Genomic DNA, 27,880 nt, shown 5'->3' on the forward strand with positions numbered 1-27,880 from the left:
CAGGATTATTTCAGAAAAAGCTGGAGAGACCTATGGGAACTGATACAGAGTGAAATAAGCAGAACCAGGAGAATATGCTACACAATAATTGCAATATTGTGGAAAGGATCAACTGTGAAAGACTTAGCTATTACCTCCCCCCCCCCATACAATGATCCAGGATAATTCTGAGGGATTTAGGACAAAGAATGCAGTCCCCTCCAGAGAAAGAAGCGTTTCAATTTAGTTTATTTGGGCTTTGGTTTTATAGGATTATTCTCTTACAAAAATGACCAATATGGGAAAATGTTTTGCATGATGATACACGCATAATCCAAATTGAATTGCTTGCAAGCCCTGGGAAAGGGGTGGGATTGGAGGGGGAGAAACAATTTGGATCATATAACTTCAGAAAACTTACGTGAAATTTTGTTATTACATGTAATTGTTAAAATATACAACAAAGGGGACAGCTGGGAAGCTCAGTGGATTTAGAGCCAGGTCTAGAGACAAGAGGTCCTAAATTCAAATGTGACCTCAGGCACTTCCCAGCTGTGTGACCCTGGGCAAGTCACTTAACCCCCATTGCCTACCAATACTTACACAGTATTGACTCCAAGACAGAAGGTAAGGGTTTTAAATTATACACACACACACACACACACACACACACACTTAATTTAAAAAAATTGTATATCTATATATAATAAACAAATTAAGTGGCGGCTAAATAACTAAGGTCTAGAAGGCTAAGGATGAAGAAGTCAGTGGAGTTGGCAATAAAAAGATCCCTCGTGACTTTGGAGAGGGCGTTTTGGTGAAAGCAGGAGGTAGATCGCCAGATTGAGGAGAATTCAGTAGAGAGCGAGAGGAAAGGAAGTTGGAGATGGCTCTGCCAGGCAGTGTTCAAGGTGGAATTTGAGCGCGGGTCTTCCTGATGTAGCTTCTATGGATCTGGGCTTTTTGCTGCTCGATGTTAAAGACCAATCCACCTCAGCCTTTTGGAAGCTGTGTGACTTCCGCTTCTTTATCTGTGAAAGGAGAGGTTTGGACTTGATGTCTTCTAATGTTACTTCCAGTTCTGAATCTATAACTCTTTGAGGTACCTGAATTTTGACACTGAACCCAGAACCTTCATCAATTTATACTTCAAGTCCTAGGTCGACTACAATTCCCAGAAAGAAAACGATCCGGGCGCTGTTTGCCTTCATTTGACTACAACTCCCAGCATGCCCAGCATGCGACTTCTGCTGGGAAAGCAGGGAGCAGGCAGGACTCAGGACGCTCTGCGCAAGTGCGTCGCTCCAGCTCTAACCCCCCCCCCCCCAACCCCTCAACCCCCGCCCTCTCTTCCTTCTCTTCCCTTCGGGAGCCAGCCGATCACTGGCCATGGAGTCTGACTCCTTCTTTCCGGTTCTTGGTGGCGAGTTCGAGGATTCAGTGTTTGAAGAGCGGGCGCGGCCGCGTGAGCCCGAACCCCCGCCAGCCTACAGCCCGAAGCGTTGCGAATCCCAGGTGAGACACTTGGCACCTCCTAGCCTCTGCTGTGGATCCTGGGATGTCCCCCGCCGCTAATCTGGCCAGCATTCAGCAATTATGGAGCTCCTACAATATACCCTGCGTGAAAGGGTGAGAGGAGGGACTCTGGAAGATGCAGATCAGGATGTGTGAACAGTGAAAGTCAAGTTTTAACTCTGATGGGCCCCAAAAGGTGGAAGTAGGAAGGGAACACGTTCCTAAGATGTGTGTGTGAGGGACATCCTGTGCAAAGGCACAGAGGTGGGAGATGACATGCCACATGAAAAGAAGAGCAACTAGGCCAGTTTGACTGCTTAGGAAAAATGTGTGAGAGAGAATAGAGTGTAATTAGCCTGGAAAGATGTGCCAGAGCCTGGTCACAAAAGACTTTTAAAATAAGCAGAGAAGTTTGTGTTTTATCCTAAAGATAATAGGGAGCCCAACATGACTTCAGTGTTCACTGTGCACCAGACTCTGATCTAACGGCTCCAAGAGTTGTGCTGTAGCAGAATCTATTATGCATTCCCAAATCACTACCTCCAGCGGTAAAAAGTACAGAGCTGATGGGAAAGTGGGGTTGGGACACAAAGTGGGACAAAGAGAAAAGATCAAAACTCAATGTTTAAAACTAGAATCCTGGGTTCATGAGGATAAAGGATGAGGGAGTGCATCCATTCCCCAGGAAGGCCACCCTTCTGGACCAGCCCTCCTTTACCCAGATCTGCCTCACTGGAAGACACCCCACACACGCCCAGCTTGGCAGCCCTTCCATAGGTCCAAAATGGGTCCCTCAATGTCAATGAAGTTGGCACAGATTTGTGTTTTTGAAACATGTGTTAGAGCAGAAGTGCCCTAACAGATGGTCAGACCACTTACTGCTTTGAAGAAGCTGTCCTTTTAATGGGAAAGGGTAACATGTAACAGGAATCTGAAAAGGGGTGGAGGCCTGGGCAGAGTAACTAAAACTTCAATGAGCAATTTGGGGGCAGCCAGGGGGCTCAGTGTAGATTGAGAGCCATGGGGTCCTGGATTCAAATGTGGCCTCAGAAACTTTATAGCTGTGTGACACTTAATCCCATTACCTAGACTTTGCTGCTCTTCTGACTTGGGACTGATATTTGGTATCAATACTAAGACAGAAGGTGAAGATTAAAAAAGAAAATCATTTGGGACAGTTAGGTGACTCAGTTGGTAGAGAGCCAGGACTAGTGATGGGAGGTCCTAGGTTCAAATTTGACCCCCAGACACTTCTCAGCTGTGTGACCCTGAGCAAGTCACTTAACCCCCTTATTGCTCTTTTGTCTTAGAACCAATACACAGGATTGATTCTAACACAGAAGGGAAGGGCTTAAAAAAAATCAAGGGTAATGCCTATGTTGTAAGCTTAGGCAAGTAGAAGAATAGTTTGGCATTTGTTAAGTGCCAAGCATTATATTAAGGATACCAAAAGAGGCACAAAACAGTTCCTGCTCTCAAGGAGCTCACAATCTAATGAGGGAGACAAGCAAACAAACATGCAAAAATAGGATAAATAGGAAATAATTAATAGAGGGAAAGCACTAAAATTAAGAGGCCCTGAGAAAGGCTCCTTTAGAAGATAGGATTGTAGTTGGTCCATGGAGGGTACTGGAGAAGCTAGGAGACAGAAATGAGGAAGGGCAGTTTCTAGGGACAGAAGATAGCCAGAGAAAATTCTCAGAGCCTGGAGAGACCAGTGTCACTGATCAAAGAATACCTGTTAGGAAATAAGGTATAAGAAGACTGGAAAGATAGGAGGGGGCTGGCTTGTGAAGGGCTTGGAATGTCAGAAGATTTTGTATTTGACCCTGGAGACAGTAGGGAGGCACTGGAGTTTATTGGCGGTGAGGGGGAAGACATTAATGGAATCACTTGGGTGGCGGAATGGAGGATGAAGTAGAATGGGGAGAGACTTAAGGCAGGCTGACCCACCAGCAGACTATTGTAGTAGTCCAGACATGACATTCCCCAATTGACAAATGGTCAAGGGATGTGAACAAGCAATTTTCAGATGAAGAAATCAAAGCCATGAGTAATATTTAAAATATTCTAAATCACTCTGAAAATACTATGTACATTGAGATAAAGAACTGTTGAGTGGAAATGCAGAAGAAAAACATATGATTTATCACTTGTTTCGGTGGATGTGGGGTTTCAATTTTTAAAACATTACTCTCTTACAAAAATGATTAATATGGTGACAATACATGTATCTCCAGTGGAATTGTATGTTGGCTCTGGGAGTGGGGAGGAAAGAGAGGAGGGAGAGAACATGAATCATGTAACCTTGGAAAAATACTTTAAAATAAATAAATTTAATTTTAAAAAAGAAACAAATACTAAAACACTCTGGAGTAGAGAAATGAAAATTAAAACAACTGAGGTACACCTCACCCGTATCAGATTAGCCAATATGACAATAAAGGAAAGTGATAAATGTTGGAAGGTGTAGCAGTCCAACCCTAGCTATGGGCAAGGGAAACAGTTGGTATGTACAGATTGCCTTAGAAGAGAGCATGCTCAGTCTTGAGCATGCTCAGTATTGCATGTGGCTGGGAAAGCCTCTAACCCTTGACCCCAGCTTTCCCCAGGTTAGGTGGGAACACAGGTTTCTTTGTGCTCACCTGGTTAAGAGAAACCACACCTATACCTTGTCATTAACCAATGAGAATCATCCCTATGTACTGTGTATATTTGCATATCAAAGATTATATATAGCCCAGCAAGCTCTGCCTCTCTCTCTCTCTCTTTCAGGCTAGCTGATGGCTATCCTGGCAGGAGCTTGGCCTCTGGCCAAGCTCCATCTTTAAACCGTCTCTATCTCTCTTTCATCTCTCCGACCTGTGTGGTATTAAATGTGGATCTCTGGACTGGTAAAAGCCTTCAGAAGGGTCCTTTGATCAGAGCTTAGCTGTGGCTCATGGAAAATTAATAAAGACTCATTCCTGCCACCTCATATCTCTAATTTGACTCCGTCATCCCCCTCGTGGTTTCTAAAACTTCTATCCTGTCTCTATCTTCCTACCTTAAAGCTTCTCTCCCCTCTGAGGAAGCTTTAGAAGGGATGTGGCAAAATTGGGACACTAATGCATTGCTGGTGGAGTTGTGAATTGAAGGAGGGCAATTTGGAACTGTGCCCAAAGGACTATAAAACTGCAGTACTACTACTGGGTCTGTATCCCAAAAAAAATTAAAAAAAAAAAGGAGAAAGGACTTAATTGTACAAAAATATAGCTGTGCTTTTTGTGGTGGCAAAGAATTGGAAACTAAAGCGATGTCCATCCATTAGGGAAAGGCTGAACAAGTTGTGATATATGATGTGCTATAAGGAATGTTGAACAGGATGATTTCAGAAAAGATTGGAAAGACCTATAGTGAAAAGATGCAGAGAGAAATAAGCAGAATGAGGAGAACATTGGACACTGTGAGAAAGGAGTTCATCTCCCTTTGTTTTTTGATTTAATCCATCAGGGACTTGGACTTCCCCTCCCTTTGTTTTAATTTAATTACTCAGGGATCTGGAGGTCCTTTACCACTGAGATGTGTAGGGATACACATGCCCACAGTGAAAGGAAGTAGAAACCAAGGAAACAATGATCCCACACACACTGCCCCACTGGGTGGTGCCAGCCAAATTAAGGAACTATGATTGGTTCCTGAGATGTGGGAGAACTAGTGGGTGGAGAAAACTGTTTATAAAGGGAGACCCAGCAGAAAGTAATACATTCGGGATTCCCATTCAGATTCTGGTGGAGACTTGGATTCATTCCTAGGTTGGTGTCTTGATGACTTGAGCTGAAGAAACACTACTGTGCTGGTGACTCTTTCTGAAGGGAAAAGCAAGAAGACTCTTTCTGAGGAGACCCTCACGGACTTCTAGCTAGAGATTGGAACCCTGTTGGGTTGAGCTTCGTTTCATAGGAATGGCATTCAGGGTGGTGGACTTAGACAACTCTTTACCTTCTTCCTACATTTCCCTCTCTTTACTATTTCTACTTTGATTAAACTAGATTGTTAAAGCTACTAACAGACTCATAATTTAATTTTAATTATTACAATTTGATGACCTTTTAATTATTACACTTTGGCAACCCTTTTTTAAACTATTATGACATAGTAACCGAAACATTATGGGACGATCAAATGTAATAGACTTCGCTATTATCAGCAATACAGTGATTCCAGACAATTCTGAAGGACTTAGGACAAAGAATGTTATCTACCTCCAGAGAAAGTACTGTTGGTATCAGAATGCAGATCAAAGCATGTGATTTTTCACTTGTTTATTTGGGTTTTTTGTTTTATGTGAGTAGTCTCTTACCAAAATGACCAATAGGGAAATATATTTTGCATGGTAATACATGTATAACCCAGGTCAAATTTCTTGCCAGCTCCAGGAAGGAAGGGAGACAATTTGGATCCTATAACTTTGGAAAACTTATGTGGAATTTTATTATATGTAATTATTAAAATAAAATATCTTTACTAAAATAGTGTAGGCATGAGGTGCTGAGAGCCTCTGTTGGCATGGTGGCAGTAGGGGGACCAGCACCCCACTTTGTCTCTAAGAAGCTTGAACTCCCCCTGGTAAGGCTGTCCTGGCACTGAGGATGTTGGCTATGAGTTGGGGCAGGGACTAGAGATATGGAAGGACTTCCCATTGGAGCATCAGAGGAAGACAGATTGTTCCGACAGCTTAAAAGCAGCTGAAGTGAGCAAGGGAATGCTTAGAACTCTCTCAGACATGGAGGAAGCTGAAGTATCCACTGCATCCCATTCTGAGCCTTTGTGAGTGGAAGATAGTGAGGCAACTGTGCCTTGCTTAAACCTACAAAAGTGAAGCCACCACCCAGTGTCTCATGGGTCCTCTGAACAGGAAGGACAAATGAGGCACAGAATGGTGACAAGGCCAGCAGAAAGAAGGGGCACAGTCGAGAGGTGTCACAAGGAAGGCAGCTCTGCGATTGGGGGGCTGGTGAAGAGTCCAGGATGACACTGAGGTGGTGAGCCTTGAGTGTGGAATGATGGGGAAAGAGGAAGGATCAGGGAAAGGACTGTTTTACAGAAGAAGATGGTGGTCTTATTTTGGATGTTATAATGAGTGTCAGAGACTTATGATGTCCAACAGAGGCTTTTGGGGATGATGAACTGAAAAGCAGGCCAGAGATGGGGGCTGGATATGTAGATTTGGGATTAATCTGTATAATTATGGTTAAAATTATCTTGAGAGATTGATTTTGGAATAAGAGTATAAGTTTTATTGATTACATCAGGTTTATTGATTAGGCCAGCATCATGACTTATAAAGTGATATAGGTCTCCATGACCTTTTCAGGACCAGAGATGACCCGAGCTAGGTCAGGTAGCTTAATAGATTTTTAGGAGCTCATTATTCAGCTCCTCCCTTGAAAGTCCCAAGACATCTTTAGTTGTTGATAGCTAATTAAGGGATTGTCCATCAGTCTATCCACTCTGCCCCATCCCCACAAATGGGTAGATTATGTAAGCCAGAAAAACTCTTCTCTTCATTTGTTAACCAAATTCTCTTAAAAAAGAAAGATATTCTTTGGATTTCCAAGGACAAAAGAAAATGCCAAAAGCAACAAACTAGATAGAAAATCCTGGTACGAGAATATACAGTCATTCTCCCTAATATACAGGAATTAATACAGTATATGAAAAATAAATTCTCACATCTGCAAAAAAGATGATCCTTGAATCTGTAGTAGCAGATGAGTTCACCAAAAGAGATAAAGGAGGGAGAGAGATCAAGAAGACTCACAACCTGGGATATCCTCATTTGTAAAGTAAAGGACATGGATGATTTTCTCCTAACAGAGACTGAGGTCAGACATAAAGGAAACCAGGTCAGGGCAGTGCCACCCAAAAATCCTCAGAGGAGAGACTCTCCAGGAGGCAGGGCTGGTCAGCAGTATCAGAGGCAGCATTGAGGTTCAGAAAGAGAATAGGAGAAAGATTGTTTGGATTTAGTAATGAGATGAGTAATAACCTTGGAGACACAGTGTCAGTCTAAGTGATAGTGTTGAGAAAGTAGCAGTAGTAAAAGTATAGACTGCTTTTTCTAGGAGTTTAATTGTAAAAGGGAGGGCAGTGGTCCAGATAACTTGAGAAAAAGGAAGGTTCAAGTGAGAAGTTTTTATTTCAAAGATTGAGGAGATTAGCCAGGTAAGAAGTCCTAAAAGAAGCATATCCCCCCTAGAGCTCTGCTCAAATCCTTCCCTCAGCAAAACTCTCTACTTACCCCACAAACATCATAAGATTATAGAATTTAGAGCTGGGAAGTGATCTTAAAGTCATCATGCAGTGGTTCTCTAAATGTGATCTAGGGGCTCTCAAGTCCCCAAGACCTTTTTAGCGGGTCCTCAAGTTCATAATTATTTTCATAATGATACTAAGATACTATTTTATTTTCTACCTCAGTAAATTTTGGTAGTTGTAAACCATGTAAACAAAAAGTTTTAGGAGGGTTCCTACCACTGATCTAAATTCCCCTTTTATTTTGTCATTCAGTCATTTAAAACTCTTAATTATCCCCTTTGGGATTCTCTTGGCAAAGATACTGGAATCATTATCCATTTCCTTCTCCAGTTCACTTTGCAGATGAGAAACTGAGGCCAACACAGTTAAGTGGCTTGCCCAGGGTCACCTAGCTAATGAGTGTCCAAGACTGGACTTGAACTCAGAAAGAAGTCTTCCTAAATCTAGGCCCAGCAGTTGGTCAGCTGCCACACTCTTTTATTTTACAGATGAGGAAATTGAGGCCCAGTAAAGGGGTTTTCTTAAGGTATACAAAGCTAGGATTCTAACCCAAGTTTTCTAGCTCAAAATCCAGTGTTCTTTCTCCATAGTGCTAGTGTGGACCCATATTTTTTCATTGTTCTCTAGTCTTAAAAAATCATTTCATCTTCCTCTATTCATTGATGTCCTTGCCACAGTTATTTTTTTCTTCCTAACCATAGTGGTGGTGGTATGTGAATGTGAGTGTGTGTGTGTGTGTGTGTGTGTGTGTGTGTGTGTGTGTGTGTGTGACAAGCAGTTTTAGAAGTTTGGATTTTTTTTCCAAAATTAGAAATTGGACTCAATCTTGAAGGGTAATTACTATTTGAGGAAAAATACAAAACCTGTAAAGAGATCATATGAAGCTAATTTTACTTTTTCTTTTTCTTTTTAAACCCTTACCTTCCATCTTGGAGTCAATACTGTGTATTGGCTCCAAGGCAGAAGAGTGGTAAGCGCTAGGCAAAGGGGGTGAAGTGACTTGCCCAGGGTCATACAAATAGGAAGTGGCTGAGGCTGGATTTGAACCTAGGACCTCCCATCTCTAGGGCTGGTTCTCAATCCACTGAGCTACCCAGCTGCCCCCTACTTTTTCTTGACTGTAAGGCAACTAACTGCACAATCAAGTTCTTTTTCCCCTAGAGTATGAAAGTAACAGGAGAGAAAGCCCTTGTTCCAAAAGATTATTTGTTCAGATTGTTCCGTAGGATTCAATGAGTATCCAGTTAACAAAACCAGATTTTATTTTCCCATGGGCAATTTAGGAAAAGCAGAAATATATTTAAACAGAAATTCTTGTAATGATACTTTTCTGCTTTTACTTTTGACTCCTTTTCATTTTACACTTTATGTTTTTTACATTAATTTTCTTTCTTTCCTCCACATTGATTTAAAAAAAACCTTTATGACAAATAGTCCAGCATGACAGAATTCCCACATTGGCCATGTCCAAAAATTTGTGTCTTATGGTGCATTGTAAGTCTTTCGCAGGAGGTAGGTAGGGGACTTCATCTTTGGTCCTCTTGATTGATGCATGACAAACTATAGTTCCAAAGTCTTTCAGAGTTGTTTTTCTTTAAAACATTGTTGTCATAATTCCATTATGTTACATATAAAATTGATTACATATGAGTATAGTGGAATTCTTTCCATTACATTCATATAGTATAACTTGTTAACCTCTTCTGTAGGTGGATACCCCCTTCATTTCCAGTTTTGACTCAGCTGAATTGAACATTTCTGTCTGTGGATATCAATTAGGAAATAGTCCTTTCTTTACCCCTTCAGTTAGAAGAACCTCAACATAGCTAATGGGACCCAGGAGAGACAAAAGTAAAGCAAGATTGTCTTTCAGTTAAAGGGTTTAAATGAATTTTGCCTCAGTAGAAGCAAATGTTTCTTTTCTTTTTTTAAAATTTTATTTAATTAGATGATTTAGAATAATTTTCCATGGTTACAAGACTCATGTTCCTTCCTTCCCCTCCTCCTACCCCCCTCCCATATCTGACGCACAATTCCACTGGGTTTCACATGTGCCGTCGATCAAGACCCATTTCATTATTAATATTTGCACTAGGGTGATCTTTTAGAGTCCACTTTCCCAGCCATAGCCCCATCGAACCATGTGATCAATCATATGTTTTTCTTCTGTGTTTCTTTTTCCACAGTTCTTCCTCTGGATGTGGATAGTGTTCTTTCTCATATGTCCCTCCGAATAGTTCTGGGTCATTGCATTGCTGCTACTAGAGAAGTCCGTTACATTCGATTGTGCCATACTGTATCAGTCTCTGTGTATAATGTTGTTTTGGTTCTGCTCCTCTCACTCTGCATCAATTCCTGGAGGTTTTCCAGTTCACATGGAATTCCTCCAGTTCATTATTCCTTTTAGCACAATAGTATTCCATCACCAACAGATACCACAATTTATTCAGCCATTCATCAATTGAAGGACATCCCCTCGTTTTCCAATTTTTTGCCATCACAAACTGTGCAGCTATGAATATCCTTATACAAGTTTTTTTCCTTATTATCTCTTTGGGGTACAAGCCCAGCAGTGCTAAGGCTGGATCAAAGGGCAGACAGTCTTTTAGTGCCCTTTGGACATAGTTCCAAATTGCAGAAGCAAATGTTTCAAACCTGCATTTCATTAGATTTTTCCAGCTAGTGATCTTTTGGTATATGATCTTTCCATTTTAAATCTTCTTTCTCAGGCCTCTGTGCACAACTATTTTTTGATTCTATATCAGAGTTTGCCAGGTAGTAGTGGATAGAAAGCTAGTCTTGGAGCCTGGAGGATTAGCTCTGACACACTTTGGTATATGACCTTGACCAAGTTGCTTGATTTCTTAGTCCCCCAGGCAGTTCTCCAAGATTTCGCCCCAATGCCTGGGGCAATGGCTAGGAGAAAGTTCCCTCACTGGAAGTTCCCTTTGCCAGTCTCAGATCCAATTCAAAACCAAACACTGACTTCCTCCTTGGATTGTTCTCTTCTGCCTCCTGCCCTCTAATTCTGCCAGCCCCACTACTTCGGAAAGCCACAGGCCTGGAGATTCGGTACCTGGTGAGCATATGGCTTTGTACCAGGCTTAGTGACAACCCTTATTTATGTGCTTGGTAGGCTTTGACTCCAAATAAAAACATTTCAGTAAAGTCATTACCCTATCCAATGTTTTCTTGTCTCCTTCTGAAAAACCGTATTTTTTTAGTTTTATGTTATATTATGGATATTTTCCTTTAAATTGTTGCTACCACTGCTCTGTAATATGAAATTTTTGTTTTCTAGTGGTTTTATGAGGAAACAGAAGGCAAGGATATTGTTGAAATACTTACCATCAAGAAATTTAGAGGGGACTTGGCATACCGGCAACAAGAATTTCAGGTATTTATCTTTTGTGAGAATGACAATACTTTACTGTGAATAGCACTTTTAGGAAATTAAATAGGGCTTATTTATATGTTTAAATTATATGAGATTGGGGGTAGCTAAGGCGAAAGGTGGATAAAGGGCCAGATTTAGAGTTGGGTGTCCCAGGTTCAAATGTGATCTCAGACACTTCCTAGCTAAGTGACCTTGTGTGACAAGGAAATCACTTTAAAAGACTGATATATATTAATTTAAGGTCGCCAAGGAATTCAGCTATGTAATTCCTAAATGAAAACTCAAGTCAGCAGTTAATCTTTTATGGAGTTTAATTACAATAGGAGGAAGAAAGGAATTAGAGAGAGAGAGAGAGAGAAAAGGGAGAGAAGGGAATAGGGCTTAAATACCCCTTCTGTTTAGGCTGGGCCAAAAGGCCCAAGCCCTTAGATAGCTGGGGCAATGAAAGGAGATCAGTCCCTATTACTCACGTGACCAAAAATGGAGAAACAGTGTCCGGGGCCCCCACCTTCAGCTTCCTTCAGCACAAGCTTCTCAGAGCACACCGCAACCACCCCAACCAACTTCTCAACCACCCCCGAGTCTTCAGACCCCCCTATCCTTAAGGAAACCATCCAAGTTCCTCCCCTCAGTTCTCACATCTACCAATCACTGTCCATCAATTTCCCTGTGCCAATGGAGGTTCTAGCTTAACCCAGGACCGCCCAGAGGCTTTGCACATGTCTGTTGAAGGTCATATTTTCAAATAATTAAATCTTTGCTCCTTTGCTACAGCCCTTTCTAAATCCTGTTAACCTGAGTAGGGTAGAGATTGGAATAATTAAATTTTGATCTAGGCTGCAGCCCTTACTCAATCCTGTTAGGACTGAATAGGGTGGAGATTGATTCCAAGTATCTCCATTGTATCAATTCTAAAATCAATCATAACTCAAAGAAATTCCTGTTCTATGCTTAAGCATAGGTCAAAGTCCTTTCCATTGTTCAGCAAAAGGTTTCTGTCCTAAAGTAATCTTAAGAAGGGAAGGAGAAGGAACCTCCCATGCCAATGGGGTTCACATTCCAATAGTCAAGACCCACTATCAATAGGAAATTTCCCAATGGTGAAATTTCCAACATTTATAAGTCTAAGAAATTTTGAGGTTTACACTTGGCCAAGTCACTTAACTCCATTTGCCTAGCCCTTTCCCTTCTTAGAGTTGTTACTAGGGCAGAAGGTAAGAGTTTTGTTTTTTTAAATGGAATAAAATAAAATGTGTGAGATTAGTGTGGGTGTATTTTATATTTTTATTTATTATTTTATATTATCTTTTATATTTATTTGTATTATATTTTTACCTTTTATAAAATATATTTGCCTCTCTGGGTCTGTTCATGGAATCCTGAAATTCTGTCCTTAACTGTGTGTGGGTAGTTGGTGTTGGTCTCTTATAGCCAACTCCACCTATAATAGGTGCCTTTCATTGCTGCATGACTGTCTCCTGGTAGTATCTCCCAAGTGCACAAAGTCCTCCAGCACAACTGGTACACATAGGAGCTACCTTTTCTCTATGCCAACAAAGTGCATTTTTTCATAATGGTCCTGAAGCTGGTATGTTTTAAACCTTGGATTCTAATATCTTTCTTATATATATATTTTAAACCCTTACCTTCCATTTTAGAATTAATACTGTGTATTGGTTCTAAGACAGAAGAGAGGTAAGGGCTAAGCAATGGGGGTTAAGTGACTTGCCCAGGGTCACCCAGCTATGAAGTATCCGAGGCCAGATTTGAACCCAGGACCTCCCATCTCTAGTCTTGACATTGAGCCATCCAGCTAGTATCTTTCAAATTGAAACAGGAGAGAAGAGTTGGGGGAGGGATATCACAAGAAAATTATACTTTCCTTGTTCTCTGTGCCCCAAACCCCCAACAACATATAAACCAACCAACTCTTTATTAGGCTCTTTTCTGTAATGCCTTTTTTAAAAACTTTCTAAAATAAATCCCTGCACCAACAGAAAGCACTTCAGGAATACTCCAGTTGCTTTGAACTCTTGTCGCCTACCAACTTTGCCATGAGAAGAGACGTCCAAGAGGGGCAGGCTCGATGTTTAACTCGCTTGGGCAGGCATACGGAGGCACTGGAGATCGCTGAAAAACTGGTGAGTGTTGTATCCTTTTTGTGTTTTTCCAAGGGCCTCTCTCGTGTTTGATGAGCTTGTTTTCAGACAATGCCTCTTTTAAACCCATACCTTCTCTTTTAGAATTTCCATAAGTATCTGTTCTAAGGCAGAAGAGCGCCAAAGACTGGGTAGTTGGGGTTAAATGCCCAGGATCACCCAGTTTGGAAGTGTCTGAGGCCCTGAGCTACCAGAAAATACCTCTTGTGAAATGTGTGGGACTGGGACTTTCCAAATCCATGTTGACGCTTGAACCCAAAGTACCATCATCACCATGTAGCTTTTTTTTTCCTAGAATGATGTTGAAAATCCTCAATTTTCTGAAAATCTTACTTTGGCCAAACTATTTCTCTTGTTAGAGGTAAACACTCCCGTTAAGCACAGTTTACCAGCCCCTTTCCTTATATTCTTAAGGAAATCATGACTGGGCCAAGAAAAGCAACTCAACTTATGCCTTGTATTGTTTAATGAATGCTTGTTGAATTTACAATTCGGTATACACTTTTGGTTTTGTTTTAGGTTTAAGACGTTAATTATATGCTGATGCATGATTGAGAATCTAGAGATTAAATAGTTAATATTTTATCAATGGCTTTTTTCTCCAGCAGCAGTGATTTTTGGGGTATCACAGTTATGACAACTTTAACCCACCCGAGGTTAGCCTGATGTTTGCTTACAGATTTAACCACCCTCTTTCATTAAGACATTTTCATTTTTAACCCTCTCTGGCAGTGGTTTTCTTTATTGCGTAGGTCCTTAACCTCAGTTTAAGTGATTTCCTTCAAAATATGGAAAATATCTGTACCTTGAACTTAACTCCGTTAATTATGGGCTAATTCCCAAGTTGGAACATAGTCTACTCTGTCAGCTGAGTGACAGTAATACTTTTAAGCTTCATCAGCCAACAGATAAGCCAACTCTGTTGTCTTTTCCTTCTTCCTAGCTACCATCAGCCTCCTTATTCTTCAAGGCCCTTTGCACATTTCTCATATTATCCCCTCACTGGCCCATGCCAGTTTTTCTTCTGCTTATGCTGCCCATGGCTAGCAGTTGCAGCAGTTCTGGAATTTGAGAAAATGAGATCAAGGGACTGTCAGGGGTTTTAAGGAGGAAAGCATCTTAGGGACTGGCAAGTTTAACCTATCATTTTGCAGATGAGAATTCAAATTGAGGGGGTCAGATTCCAAATCTGAGGCTCTTACTCCTTTGTAATGTGGCATTAATGTAGTAAGGGGACTGACTGCCATCTTATGTATCTGATGACCCAGCGTCAGAAGTGTCAGAGTCTTCAGGGTCTCTTTTCTCCTTCCCTTTCCCTTCGCTATCCCTCCTTCCTTTCCAAGAAGAGTGGTAAGGGCTAGGCAATGGGGGTGAAGTGACTTGCCCAGGGTCACACAGCTAGGAAGTATCTGAGGCCACATTTGAACTAGGACCTCTCCTGTCTGGTATGAGCCTTAGAGACAGGCGAGGACTATACAAGAACAGTAGTGTGTCTAAACAATGTCATTCTTTTCTCTCCTCAACTGGATGGACTAGACTATCTTGTCAGCAAAACTTTTTTTTTTAAACTCCTTACCTTCCATTTTAGAATCAATCCTGTGTATCGGTTCCAAGTCAGAAGAGCAAGAAAGGCTAGGCAATGGGGAATGGAGTGACTTGCCCAGGGTCACACAACTAGGAAATATCTGAGGCCAGATTTGAACCTAGGACTTCATCTCTGGACCTAGCTGTCTCTCCACTGTGCCCCACCTTGAGTTGCTTTTCCCCAGGCTTTGCTGGGTGACAGGTGGATTGAAAGATGCCATCCTATTTTTTTTTTAAACCCTCACCTTCTGTCCTGGAGTCAATACTGTGTATTGGCTCCAAGGCAGAATAGTGGTAAGGGCTAGGCAATGGGGGTCAAGTGACTTGCCCAGAGTCACACAGCTGGGAAGAGTCTGAGACCAGATTTGAACCTAGGATCTCCCATCTTTAGGCCTGGCTCTTAATCCATTGAGCTACCCAGCTGCCCCCTGCCACCCCATTCTTGCCAGCTTTCCTGGTGCTCCCCCTTTTTGCTTGTATCCCTCCTGTACTTTTTTTAAACCCTTACCTTCTGCCTTAGACTCAATACCATGTATTGGTTCCAAGACATTAAAGTGGTAACGGCTAGGGAATGGAGGATTAAGTGAATTGCCCAGGATCATATAGCTAGGAAGCGTCTGAGGTCAGATTTGAATCCAGGCCCTCCCATCTCTAGGCCTAGCTCTCAATCCAACTGCTCCCCTTCCTGCACTTTGTGATGCGATTCCACCCCCGTAACCATTTTATGTTCTTCCTCCCAGCTGGCCTTCATCCCCGAGCCTCTCCCTCCTTCCTGCTTGTTTCCTGTCTGTGAATTGGTTTTTAGTTTGTCAGCAGACCCAGAAGAGCTTCTTTGGGTCACTGAGAAATGCCAGAATATTGGTGCTCCACACCCCCACAGCGTCCTGAGCAGGGCCTGGGCCTCTTCTCCCCCTCACTTTAGGACTCTAGTTTAAAATGAGATCTCACTACAGATAAGATGTACTTCTCTTCTGTCTTCTGCTGGCCCCAGAAAGGCCAGCTCCATTTCTTAGAACTAAGATCAAGGTAAAGGTAACTGTAGTCCCATAGCTATGCCTTTGTGCTTTATTTCTCTTTATCTGTGATAGAGGAAGAGGGTTTATATTTTGAGATAGGACTAACTATGATATGAAAGGGTGACTGCAACTTAAGACTTTGTCTTTTAACATAGGATGAAGTTTGTGTTCTTGAGTATGCAAGCAGCCCTATCTCTGGCCAAAAATAATTGACCTCAATAACAGTTACTGAGGAAGGCATTTGGATTCAATTATTGTGCAATAAGCACTGAGAACTTCAGGGCCATCCTGCTTAAGAAGTGTAAGCCAAGTAGAATTTGAACTAGAATATGCACAGATCCTCAAGGAATTAACCATTTCTGTTTTAATATAGCCAAGCAAATAACTACTGGCCCAGGGCCAGAAATTAGACCTGTAAGAAATCAGGTTTTGGGCCATAACAATAATAATTAAAACTAATAAGCCATAATTTAAATAAACTTCTAATACTAAATTTCTTCAGACTGGATATTGCATGGCTCTTCCTGATATTAGGATATGTGGCGAAGTGGGCAAACATCCTGAATAGCATATGTTTGCCTCAACTTATAGGTCTAAAAAATGTTGGACTATTAATTGTTGAAATTTTGACAGATCCTGCTTATTACTGGAGGGAGAGACTTATGCATTGAGGTTATTATATGGAAAAATATGCCTCACTTTATCAAAGTTTCAAGCTTATTCTGCAGTTTAATGTTTTTATTCTTGGCTTTCAGGAAAATGGAGCCACAAACAGCGACCATTTAACTACAGTACTCTACCTACAGCTCACTATTTATTCAGGATTGAAGAATATAGAGAAAATAATACTGTGTCTGCAAAAACTGATTTCTTTGCATCATTTTAATCCTTGGAATTGGGCCAAGCTTGCAGAGGCTTACCTGAGTCTTGGACTAGCTCTCTCAGCCTCATTGGCTTCATCTCAGAAAGAGAACAGTTTTACCTCAAGTGACCAACAATTCCAAGCCCCTTTCCCACCACCAAAAAGAGATCCTTCTCTACATTTTTCAAAACCCTTGAATGGAAACTCCAGATTTTATATGGGAACAAGTAGTAGCTGCATCCAGCAAAGTGGAAATTGTCTGAGTGATGTAGGGCCTGCAGCCCTAGAGACCCCCTTCCATCCAGCATTTCATTCCTGGGCACCCACAGTATGGGCAGGGACTCAAATGAAAGCTTGTGCTTCTTTTGTCAGAGCCAGGTAAGCTAAGGACAAATAAAAAAATGCAGGACCATGCTGCTGGAGAAGGGATTTTCCATTCTGTGCTGTGTATGGGACCTGTCGATTGACACAATTGTGATTTTCAAGCTTTAGCTTTAGCTTACTCTAAAGAGTATGAGGCTTCAAAAGGACTTTGGTGTTGGGAGAAAGGGAGACAGTAAAATGTCCCTCTGTTATATAGCTCACACCATCAGTATTGTTTTGATCCATAAGAATGAAAGGCAGTGCTGCCTAGGGAATACAGCTTGTCTTACTCCCAAGATAAACCTGTGAAAATTGAGAAGAGAAAATTGAATGTCAAATTTGTCCTGCTATACAACTGAGAGTGCCTTTGAAAAAAATCACATGATTGTTTTTATGATTCTTTTTAGTTATGCGCTTCTCTTAAGAAATTAAATGTTCCATTCTCATTGTTTATATCCACAGTGAAGAAATAGATCACCTTTATTTCATCCTACAGAGGGGCCAGAGGCTTGAGAATATGACTCCTGGGTCTCCTTAAGACAAAATGCTAGAAAAAAAAAATTAGGTTCTTGAGCATTTTGTGAGCAAAGAAACAGAAGTGCCTAGGTGTAAGTTATCCAAGAATGTACTTTTTTTTCAAACCTAAAAGAATTCAGAAATTTAAAAAAAAAGCAATCTTTAGAACTTTATAGGGAATATGTTATATATATATACATATATATATCTTAGCAAATTCTACATTACCTCCATGGGACCAAGCCTAAAACATTCAGAATTTCTTAGTTGATAGGGTTGGGCTCTCTCTCCAATCCTGGTTTCTATATTAGAAAATAAAGAGCCTACTTACAATAACATTCATAGATGTTATTAATTCATGATATTTTCAAATAGCAGTGAGCTATTGTGAGAGTATTTGCTCCCTTAAATAGTATCACTGATAAACAGTAGTGTATTTGATATAAACGTCGTATGTCTAAAGGGCCAGCCAACAAACAGAATAAGCAGCTCTAGGAAATCATTTGGAGCTAACCTATCAGATCTTGTGATGATGCTTCCTGAAGTAGCACAGGATCACTTATTAAATGAATAGAAATGAGCTTTTCCTGACATTCCACATAAATAACCTGTAACCTCTCTTTTGGCCCATCATGGTTTTCAGGCTTCTGCTTCAGCTCACTCAGTCTCAGCAGACATCTTTTGCTCTGGAGAAGAACTTCAAGGCTCAGGAGGAAATTGAAGCTAGAATAAAAGGATTTGGCTTTGAAGAAGGAACTTTACAGCTGATTTCCGAGGTGAGTGTCCACCTTAGGGCTTCGGGCAGCCTCAACACAGCTGTTGTTTAGGGTCTCCCAATCATTTCAGCTCCAGAGAGCAACCTTCTCTTCTTAGTTTTCCTCTACTGCCCTGATCCAAATAGCCTGGAAGGCTTGCCATTCTAGTAGCTTCAGAAAAAGTCTAGGAAAGTGGTGTCAGAGACCGTTGCTTGAAGTACAGTCTGGGGACTCTGTAAATGGCATTGACTGTCCAAACTGCAAGAGCCTTAGGGGTCATCCCGGTGGGATCATGCCCCTGTTCAGGATTGTGCTTCCCCTTAGGACAGGCAGATATCGACAAGCCTTTGCCATGTGGCCTTTTACCCAGTTCTTGTTAAACATGTCATCTTCCTGCCCCACTGCCCTCTTCTCCAACAGTGCCTTCAGGATGGTCCTTTCTCTCCACTGACAGCTTAGAATGAGAGTCTTCACTACATTCCTCCTCTCTAATACCTGGCTTCTCTTTTTTCCTAATGATAATAACCGGTCCACTCTTCTTACTGGAACTGGAATGAGAAGTTGCTTAAAGGTATTTTTTTTATTTTTTTAAACATTATTTTATTTGGTCATTTCCAAACATTCATTGGAGACAAAGATCATTTTCTCTCCCCCCCCCCCCCCCCGCCCTCCCACCTCTCCCATAGCCGACGCTTGATTCCACTGGGTATCACATGTGTTCTTGATTCGAACCCATTTCCATGTGGTTGGTATTTTCATTAAGGTGTTCATTTAGAGTCTGTATCCCCAACCATATCCCCTCAACCCCTGCAGTCAAGCAGTTGCTTTTCCTCGGTGTTTTTACTCCCACAGTTTGTCCTCTGCTTGTGGATAGTGTTTTTTAGATCCCTGCAGATTGTTCAGGGACATTGCATTGACACTAATGGAGAAGTCCATTACGTTCAATTGTACCACAGTGTCTCAGTCTCTGTGGCTTAAAGGTATTTCAATTGAATTTGAATAAAAGGGAAAACTTAGACAGATTCCCAAGGAAGATAACATTACCATGGGCATACTACCATTCATTAAATGGATTAGTGGCTTACCTCCAGTTCCGCCAAAAACCTGAGCAAAAGGACAGTTCCCCTTTTATAGGTTTTGGAGCAATATATAGAACACAGATAACATCATAGGCATTAGCTTGACTGGTTGCTGAACCAAAGTTTAGGGAACAACATGATTGGTTGGAAGTTTCATAATGGGGGCTAGCAGTGACCCCCACTTCTCATGAGACCAAGAAGAGCTCATGATTAGAGTCTGGGTACAACAGAGCAAGCAGTCCAGACTCTTGGACAGCAAACCTGGCATCCTTGAATGGTAGCTTGATTGTATAAAGATATTAGGCCCTTTCCCCCCTCATTCCCTTTCCCCCTCTTCCCTTCTTTCCCTTTCCCTACCCTTCCCCCTTCCTTTCCCTTTCTCTTCCATTTTAGATTCAATACAAGTATTGGTTCTAAGGCAGAAGAGTAGGAAGGGCTAGGTAATTGGGAGTGTCTTGCCCAGGGTCACATAGCTAGGACATGTCTGAGGATAGATTTGGACCCAGGACCTCCTGACTCCTTTTCTTCCTCACACACTCCCCAAGATTAGCAAAATTCCTGGAAGCAATTATGGATCATTGATGAGCTGGGGAGCCATTATACACCAGTTGAATTCTGAACTAAGTTCAGAAATAAAGAACCATGACTTAAGCAATTACAGAACAAAATTAATTCCTTGTAAATAGGATCAATAAGAAAATGAGACTGACTTTGTGGAAGGTGGGAGCAATGCAAAGGGAGAGTGTTCCAGGCCTGGTGAGGCTGGTATTGCTGGATGGCATAGCACACAGGATGAAGGCAAAGACAGAAGGGGTCAAGGGGAGCTACTGGAGTTTATTGCACGATGTGAGCAGACCCGAGGCTTCCCAGGGTCACTTGAGGCCTTGTGGAGGCTGGCCTGGCATGGGGGGTCCATGGAAGAGGCTACAGAATTAAAGAGGATGGATCAGACAGGGCTGAGAAGGAGTGAGGCCATGAAGAGGACTCGTAGGTTGTGTGGAGGAGTGGAAGGTGCCCTTGACAGGAATGTTCGAAAATGGGAGTGAAACCTGGGTTTAATATTGATTTAATTTTGGGTGTATTTCCGTAAGTTGTCATGGGGACATCCAGTTCCAATTCTCCAACAGGTAGTTGGAAATGTGACTCTGGAGGGCAATTCTATTTGAAAATCATTGGCATAAAGATAATTGAAGCCATTAATTGAGAGGAGAGAACTCAGAATAGAGCCTCAAAGGTCCCCCATAAGAGCAAGTGTGGATGAGGGCCAGTCAGATGGGTAGGAGAAGATCAAGAAGAGCAGCAGTACAAGGTCAAGGAGAAGAGGATGGTCAGCAACATTGAAGGTTGCAGAGAGGACAGCAAAGATGAGTACTGAAAAAAGGGCTGTTGAATTTGGAAACTCAGGGATCATTGATGACTGTGGAGAGAACAGTTCTGTTTGAGCCATGAAGTCAGGCTAGAGCTGAGGGAGGAGGAGCCAGGCTGAAGTCGGGGATTGGGGTGGGGATGGCAGGGGGACAGCAGAGAAGATCTGAGCCTTGAGAGAAGCCAACTGTGGACAGGGAGCGATTGAAGATAAGTAAGGCGGACCCAGCCTTCCCTGCCCCTCTGCCTGGGAATCAGTATACAGGAGAAGGATGTAGGGGCATCTCTCTCATGGGAAAGGGTCTCTTTGTGTGAAATGGGGGGAGAGAGCACAGAAGGCATCTGATGGATGAGAGTTGAGTAGAGAAAATGACACGTGGTGAATGGCCTCCATCCTTTCAGTGAAATGTGAGGCCAAGTTCTCAGCTCAGAGGGTGTGAGTGAGGAGCCATGGGAGGCTTGAGGAAGAATGATGAGGTGTGGGAGAGCTCCTGAAGTGATTCTTTCAACTGTTCCTCCGTATTACCTCCTTTCATCTGTACATTATATACTTTTATTTGACTTACAACCACAGCTTTTGATGTGGCCACATGATAGTTTATTTATGCTGAGCTCCCAGTCAGCTAATATTCCTTTTTCAGATGAGTGCCTCTTTCCTATCTGATATTTAAAAAAAAAACTTTTTAAGTGCTGAAGTATTTTAGGCTTTACAGGTTTCTGAATGAATCATATTTTCAATTGGCCCATCATTCAAGTTCCTTTAAATCTTTTGGGATCTTGATTCTTTAATTTACTTTATTAGTTAGCTGATCTCAGTTACCTAGAAATTTAACATACCATGCCATCAGGTTCTTCATCCAAAGAACTGATAAAAATTGACTTATCGCAGCACTTCCCTCCCAGCTGATCATAGTTCATTAATCAGTAACCTTTGGATGTGGTTGTTCTACCAGTTAAGCCAATTAAAGATACAATATTGTCTTTTTTATATTTCTTCATCTGTATACACAGTTGTCTTGAGACATACTTTGTCATGTACCTTGAATTCAGACAATAATCCACAATTTCCCTGATCTACCAGTTTCCTGATACTATTGAAAAAGGAAATAATTTGGAATGGCTTGTTCTGATCGAACCAAATTTCTCTCTTACTACATTGACCCGAGTTCCTGGAACTTCCTATTCATGGAATGATTATTCACCTCTAAAGTAAAGACACAGGAGCAGCTTGGTGGTTCAGTGGATGGAGAGCCAGAACTAGAGACAGAAGGTCCTGGGTTCAAATATGGCCTCAGACCACTCCTGTGTGACCCTGGGCAAGTCACTTAACCCCAGTTGCCTAGCCCTTATTGTTCTTCTGCCATGCAACTTAGTATCGATTCTAAAGCAGAAGGGTAAAAAAAAATACACTAGTGATATACTTTAAGGAGTAAAATAACCTCAAAGTAGCTTCCCTGCCCCCTTTGTGACAAATATGTGTAGTCAAGCAAAACAAATTCCCTCAGTTACCGTATGCAAAAATATATATTCTGTACCCTAAATCCATCACAGTGACTTTCAGGAGCTTTTATTTCTGCTATTTCAGTTTCCATCAACATGGATTGTGGCATAATGGATAGAATGGTAGACTTGGAGTCAGCATGACCAAGTTCAAATTCAAGTCTTCCCTCCCCCCCATTTGTTAATAGAAAGGCAAAAGGACTCAGGTGGTGCCGCTTTGTTCCCTTGGGCAAATGACTCAATCCCTTGGAGCCCCAGTTTCCTCCTCTGTAAAATGGGAGTGATAGCTGCAGTATTTACCTCTAATAGAGATGTGGAGCATCTTCCAAACTTCAAAGCACATTATACAAGTCAATTACTTTATTGTTATATTGGCATTTTTATCACAGAAATAAGTAGCCTCCTCTCCCTTCATTTCCTGCAGTCTCAGGGGATTCCTGTCCCCAGCATTTGGCCTTTGGTTCTTCCTTTCCCATGTGGCCTCTGGCATCTTCAGCTGCTATCCCGAAGTGACTGTTTCTGGCTCTATCTTCTGGGTCTCTCACCATCACCTTACATGTACTAATTAAAAACCCAACTTCACCAGGATGTGCCTTTAATCATTTAATCATCCCCAATGGTGTCTTGCACACAGTAGCTGATCAATAAGTATGAAATGAAAGACAAGTGGGTCTTTCCCCCAGCAAAGCCCTTTCTCCTGCCCTCGGATCCCCTGGACCCTGTCAGTCTTTAGGAAGCTTGCCTTCTTATGAGGATTACTATGAATTCTTTCCCATATTTCTTCCCCAAACTTTTTCCTTCCATTTTCATTGCTCCCCTTCCCTAATTTGGGTCCTCGTCTCTCTTGCTTAGATATTATGTATGTATATAACATCCTATACTATGCATCTATATGATATAATGTGCAGTCTCACTTCATCCAAACAATGTGTACTTTATCCATTCTGAAAACTTCCAAATGAATCTTTTTTTTTTTTAAACCCTTACCTTCTGTCTTAGAATTAATACTAAGGCAGAAGGGTGGTAAGAGTTAGGCAGTTGGGGTTAAGGGACTTAGTGCCCAGGGTCACACAGTTAGAAAGTGTCTAAGGGCAGATTTGAACCCAGAATCTGCCCTTTTCAGGCCTGGTTCTCTATCCACTGAGCCACCTCATTGCTCATTAGTCTCATTTCTAAGGCAGAAGAGTGATAAGGACTAAGCAGTTGGGGTTAGTAACTTGCCCAGGGTCTGAAGCCAAATATGAACCCAGGTCCTCCAGACTCCAGGCCAGGTCTCCATCCCCTAGCTGCCCCCTCAATGAGTCTTTTTGAAGTATCACTTTAGCCAAGTGACTTTCCTCCTGAAAATTTTGTATCCCCCCCCAGGAGAAGCCCTGTCTCCTCAGCAGGAGTCCAGCAGGGTTCAATGCATGTGACCTCTCCCTGGTTCCCCACTACTTTATACAGGTTGCCCATATCCTGCTGATGCAAGGGCCTTCCAGGGTAGCTTAGCGCCTTTTTGGTGCCCGAAGCCACCTGTGTGCCCTCCAGCACCAGCTGTTCCCCTACTCCCTGGGCATCATGCTCTGGCAAGGATCTCAAGACTGGACCTGTCCAGTTCCTCACACCCTGGGAAAATCTCCTCCCTTGGCCCTCAGGCCCAGAGCAGGTGACTGTTTAGGGAGTTGGGGCAGTGGCAAGGGATAGAAAGGGTTGATGGGGGAGTGTATGTAAGGGATGAGCTTGAAGGCTTCAGAGTCTGTGTACAAGAGAAGGCCTGTTTCCCAAACTAGATTCTGAGTCTTGAAGGCAGAAAACATCTTGTAGTTATTGCTCCAAACTCTTGCCTTCCGTCTGAGGATCAATACTAAGTATCTGTTTTAAGGCAGAAACAAGAGCAATGAGGGTTAGGCCGAATTGGAGGGAGGTGATCTGCCCAGGGTCACACAGTTAGGAGGTGACTAAGGTCAGATCCTGAACCCAGATCTTCCTATCTCCAGGCCTGGCTCTCTGTCTACTGTACCACCTGGCTGTCTCTATCTTGTACTTCTTAAAAAGATCCCTTCAAAGGGATGCTTCCTCTCCGTTCTTTAGAGGACAGAGTTATTATTTAATACTGGATTTAGACACTCGCTAAAATAGAAAGTCATTGGGGTTTCTTAGTCCATATGGGTTTCACCTGCTTTTGCTTTGAGCAATAATTTAAGGCCATGTTGGCAAACTTAGGGCATGTGTACTGGAGGGGAATGCTCTTCTCCCCCTCTCCATGAGATATTTTTCCCATGCCCTGCCCATCTGCCCAGCAACCCAATGGAAATACTTCCTCCCTCCCCTGGGTGGAGTGGGAGAGAGGAGGTGGCTCACATGCCACAGCTTGGGCATTCATCTCTAAAAGATTCACCATCACTGGTTTAAGTCCATTTCAAGCCTTTCTTTTAATGAGCTGCTTATGCAACTGTTATTTTAGAATTGTCATTCATTTTACAACCACTTACTAAATATATGATAGGCAGCTAGGTTGCATAGTGGATAGAGTGCTGGGTCTGGAGTCAGGAAAACTCGTCTTCCCGAGTTCAAATCTGGCTTCAGATACTTACTAGCTGTGTGACCCTGGGCAAATCACTTTACCAAACTGTCTGTCTCATCTATAAAATGAGATGGGGAAAGAAATGCCAAACCACACCACTATCTTTACCAAGAAAACCCCAAATGGGGTCATGAGTCAGAGATGACTGAAATTGACAAAAAAACAACTGAAATGGAATATATTATGGTAATTTTTTTAGTTTTACTTAATGCCATTTGGCTTGGTTGATTTCATAGGATAAGAAATGGTTCCAGATTTCTTCTTGTACATTTTAACAAGTTTAACTACACATATTGGTCAACAGCTATGATTGATAACCACTTTATATATATATATATTTCCTCCCCCTCCCCCCCCACTGTTTTGCAAAGACCCCACATTGAAGTTGGTCCAAAATAACATCCCAGAATTATTGCATGGACTTAATTCTCTCCACTAGGGAGCAGTAGAGTGTCCTTATGTTCATTATAACCTTTATTCGATTTCCCCTTCCCCTAATTATGTGTATCATCTGCCCTCTTTGCCCTTCATTTCTCATTTGTACTGGTCTCAGAAGTTAGAGGGGCTTCTGTCTCTCTAGTGGTTACATATTTTGACCTCTAACAGAACATTTAGAGTAAATATAATCCTGAAAGGCAACAAAAAGATTCTTCCCCAGTAGCTCTTGTTCATGGTTTTATGAGGTATGAGAAAAACCAGGAGTTGTATTTCTACCAGCAGAATGTGCTTTATACAAAAAAGGTTAAACCATTATTCTGTGAGAACTGAATCCATGACTGGTCAGATCCATTTAATGGTACTTTCTCCAGGGGAAGCAAGATTGGTATGTAAACAAGGACGTTGTGGAACTAAAAAAGAGCTTTTTCACCAGCACTAGAGAAACCAGGCTGGAAATGCCTCTGTTCCTGCTCTCAAGTGGATGCATTTAAAACTAATAGTTTTAATAGTAGCATTCTCTTCCCTTCTGTATCTGTTGTCTGTTTTATTGGAGGTATTTTTTTTCCTTTCTTCTGCTGCAGGTTATGAAAGAAGATCTCATTCCAGAAAAAATAAAAGATGAAGTTCATGCAGAGGTGAAATGTGTAGGCTCTGAAGCCTTGACTGCACTGGTAATTGCATCTTCCAAAGAATTTGAAGACAAATGGTTCAGAAAGATCAAAGACCATTTATATCCCTTTGAAAATCTGTTTCACACAGAGATATGCATCTCGCCTTAGCAGCTCCATTAAAACAAAACACACACACACCACACACACACACACACACACACACACACACACCACATACACACACACACACACCCCAACCTCATTCTGGATTATCTTTTTATGTTTGTTTCATCAAGAGATATACCACAAAATGAAAAATACCAAGTTCCGTTTTTTAAAAATGTTTTTGGAAAGTAACTCACCCTGCTTCCCACCCTCTAAGATTATTTCCACTTTATTTCATATCTTTTTCGTTTTAGAACTTTCAACATATTTCTACTGCATATTGAATTTTAAGCCCTTTCTTGAAAACTGTGAGAAAATTCATGTCATTCAGCACCAGCGAGTTAATAGTAATGATTATTACCCAAGTCTGGAAGATTCATGACAAAGCATTACTTTATGTTCCTTTTTTTTCTCTTTTTTTCTTCCTTCCTCCCTTTCCTCCTTTTTGTCTTCCTCTCTCCCACCCTCCTTCCCTTCCTATCTTAGTAGCAACTCTATAACACAAGGGCAAACAGTGTTAAGTGACTTGCCTTAGGTCACACAGCTAGGAAATATCTGAGGCTAGATTTGAACCTGTCAATTCCAGGTTCGCACTCTATCCACCATATCACCTGTTGATTTTGTGTACAATCTTCATTACTATTCTCAAAAAAAGACTTCTAGATAGCATGCTGTTTCAAAACCATTACTGTGCCTTAGCCAGCGGTTTGGTGGTACACATTGCTTAAGGTCCTACAATTCAGCAAACCAGGAAAAATCAAGTGGGGGAAATGTGAAACATGATATTGAAAACCTTTGTAAGGAGATTATTATCTGCCAAAATGGAACTAGAGCACTTTTTATGGCAGAATTGTGTTAGAAAAGCCTTATAAATATCATGAGAAGCAGACAAAATGCCTGTTTTCATTGCTTCTATTTCTAAGCAGTTGGAGATAAACAGGGCAGATCTGAGGGAAATCCAAGTTTGTTCTCATCCCTTTTCCTTCTGGTTTGGACATTTCTACTTTATTTCAGGCACCTACTGCCCTATTCCCCTATCAAAGCAGGGAATTTATTCTTGTTCATTAATTGTGAATGAGGTGTTTTTTTTTTCACGTTTTAAGCCTTATTTCCTAAGAATTAATTTATCTGTATTAAATTTCAGACTACTTAACAGAGATTTGTAGGGCAGCTGGGTAGCACAGTGGATACAGCACCAGACCTGGAGTTGGAAGTACCCAGGTTCAAATTTGGCCTCAGATACCTCCTAGCTGTGTGACCCTGGACAAGTCATTTAATCCTAATTGCCCTAGCCCTTGCCACTCTTCTGTCTTAGAGGTGATACTAAGACAGAAAGTCAGGTTTTAAAAAAGATATTTGTAGGGTAAGGGAAAGTTTTCTACAATCCCTTTAGGCCTTTCCTTAAAGCTGGTCCTGAAAACAAACCTGATTTAGTATTTTTAGGGCAGAAATTCCTAACCTGGGATATAATAATTTTAAACTTTTAACATTTTGATAACTATTTCAATAAAATGTATTTCCTTTACAATCACCATATTTTATTTTATGCATTTAGAAACTTTTCTCAGAAGGGGTCAATAGGCTTCACCAGACTTATCAAAAGGGTTAATGACATAAAAAATGGTTCAGGAATTCCTATTTTAGAGTGACTAAGGATCATCATTTTGTTACTAGAGGGGTGAATAGGGCTAGGATAAAGGGCAAGTGCCC

General features: G+C 41.6%; 2 protein-coding genes across 2 annotated transcripts in view; both read left to right on the forward strand.

Moving 5' to 3' along the window:
* ZHX1 (zinc fingers and homeoboxes 1) overlaps window positions 1-11,191 on the forward strand; it is a 58,744-nt gene extending 47,553 nt beyond the window's left edge. The window contains exon 5 of the mRNA XM_056823129.1: window positions 11,096-11,191. The gene's annotated coding sequence lies outside the window, so the exon portion shown is untranslated. The remainder of the gene's footprint in view (window positions 1-11,095) is intronic.
* On the forward strand, window positions 663-27,698 carry C3H8orf76 (chromosome 3 C8orf76 homolog). Its single transcript, XM_001381187.5, has 6 exons — window positions 663-1,494; window positions 11,096-11,191; window positions 13,189-13,332; window positions 16,706-17,190; window positions 18,335-18,467; window positions 25,976-27,698. Exons 1-6 carry the CDS (start codon window positions 1,369-1,371, stop codon window positions 26,171-26,173), a joined length of 1,182 nt encoding a protein of 393 aa, XP_001381224.2. The 5' UTR covers window positions 663-1,368; the 3' UTR covers window positions 26,174-27,698.
* Window positions 27,699-27,880: the final 182 nt, after the last annotated feature.

Source organism: Monodelphis domestica, chromosome 3, assembly GCF_027887165.1.
Source record: "Monodelphis domestica isolate mMonDom1 chromosome 3, mMonDom1.pri, whole genome shotgun sequence".
NCBI classification, from domain to species: domain Eukaryota; kingdom Metazoa; phylum Chordata; class Mammalia; order Didelphimorphia; family Didelphidae; genus Monodelphis; species Monodelphis domestica.

Coding starts and splice junctions, on each gene's coding strand:
- C3H8orf76 (XM_001381187.5), top strand. CDS start 1,369: ATGGAGTCTGACTCCTTCTTTCCGGTTCTTGGTGGCGAGTTCGAGGAT. Junction 1,495..11,095: donor CGAAGCGTTGCGAATCCCAG/GTGAGACACTTG, acceptor TTTGTTTTCTAG/TGGTTTTATGAGGAAACAGA. Junction 11,192..13,188: donor ACCGGCAACAAGAATTTCAG/GTATTTATCTTT, acceptor CTGCACCAACAG/AAAGCACTTCAGGAATACTC.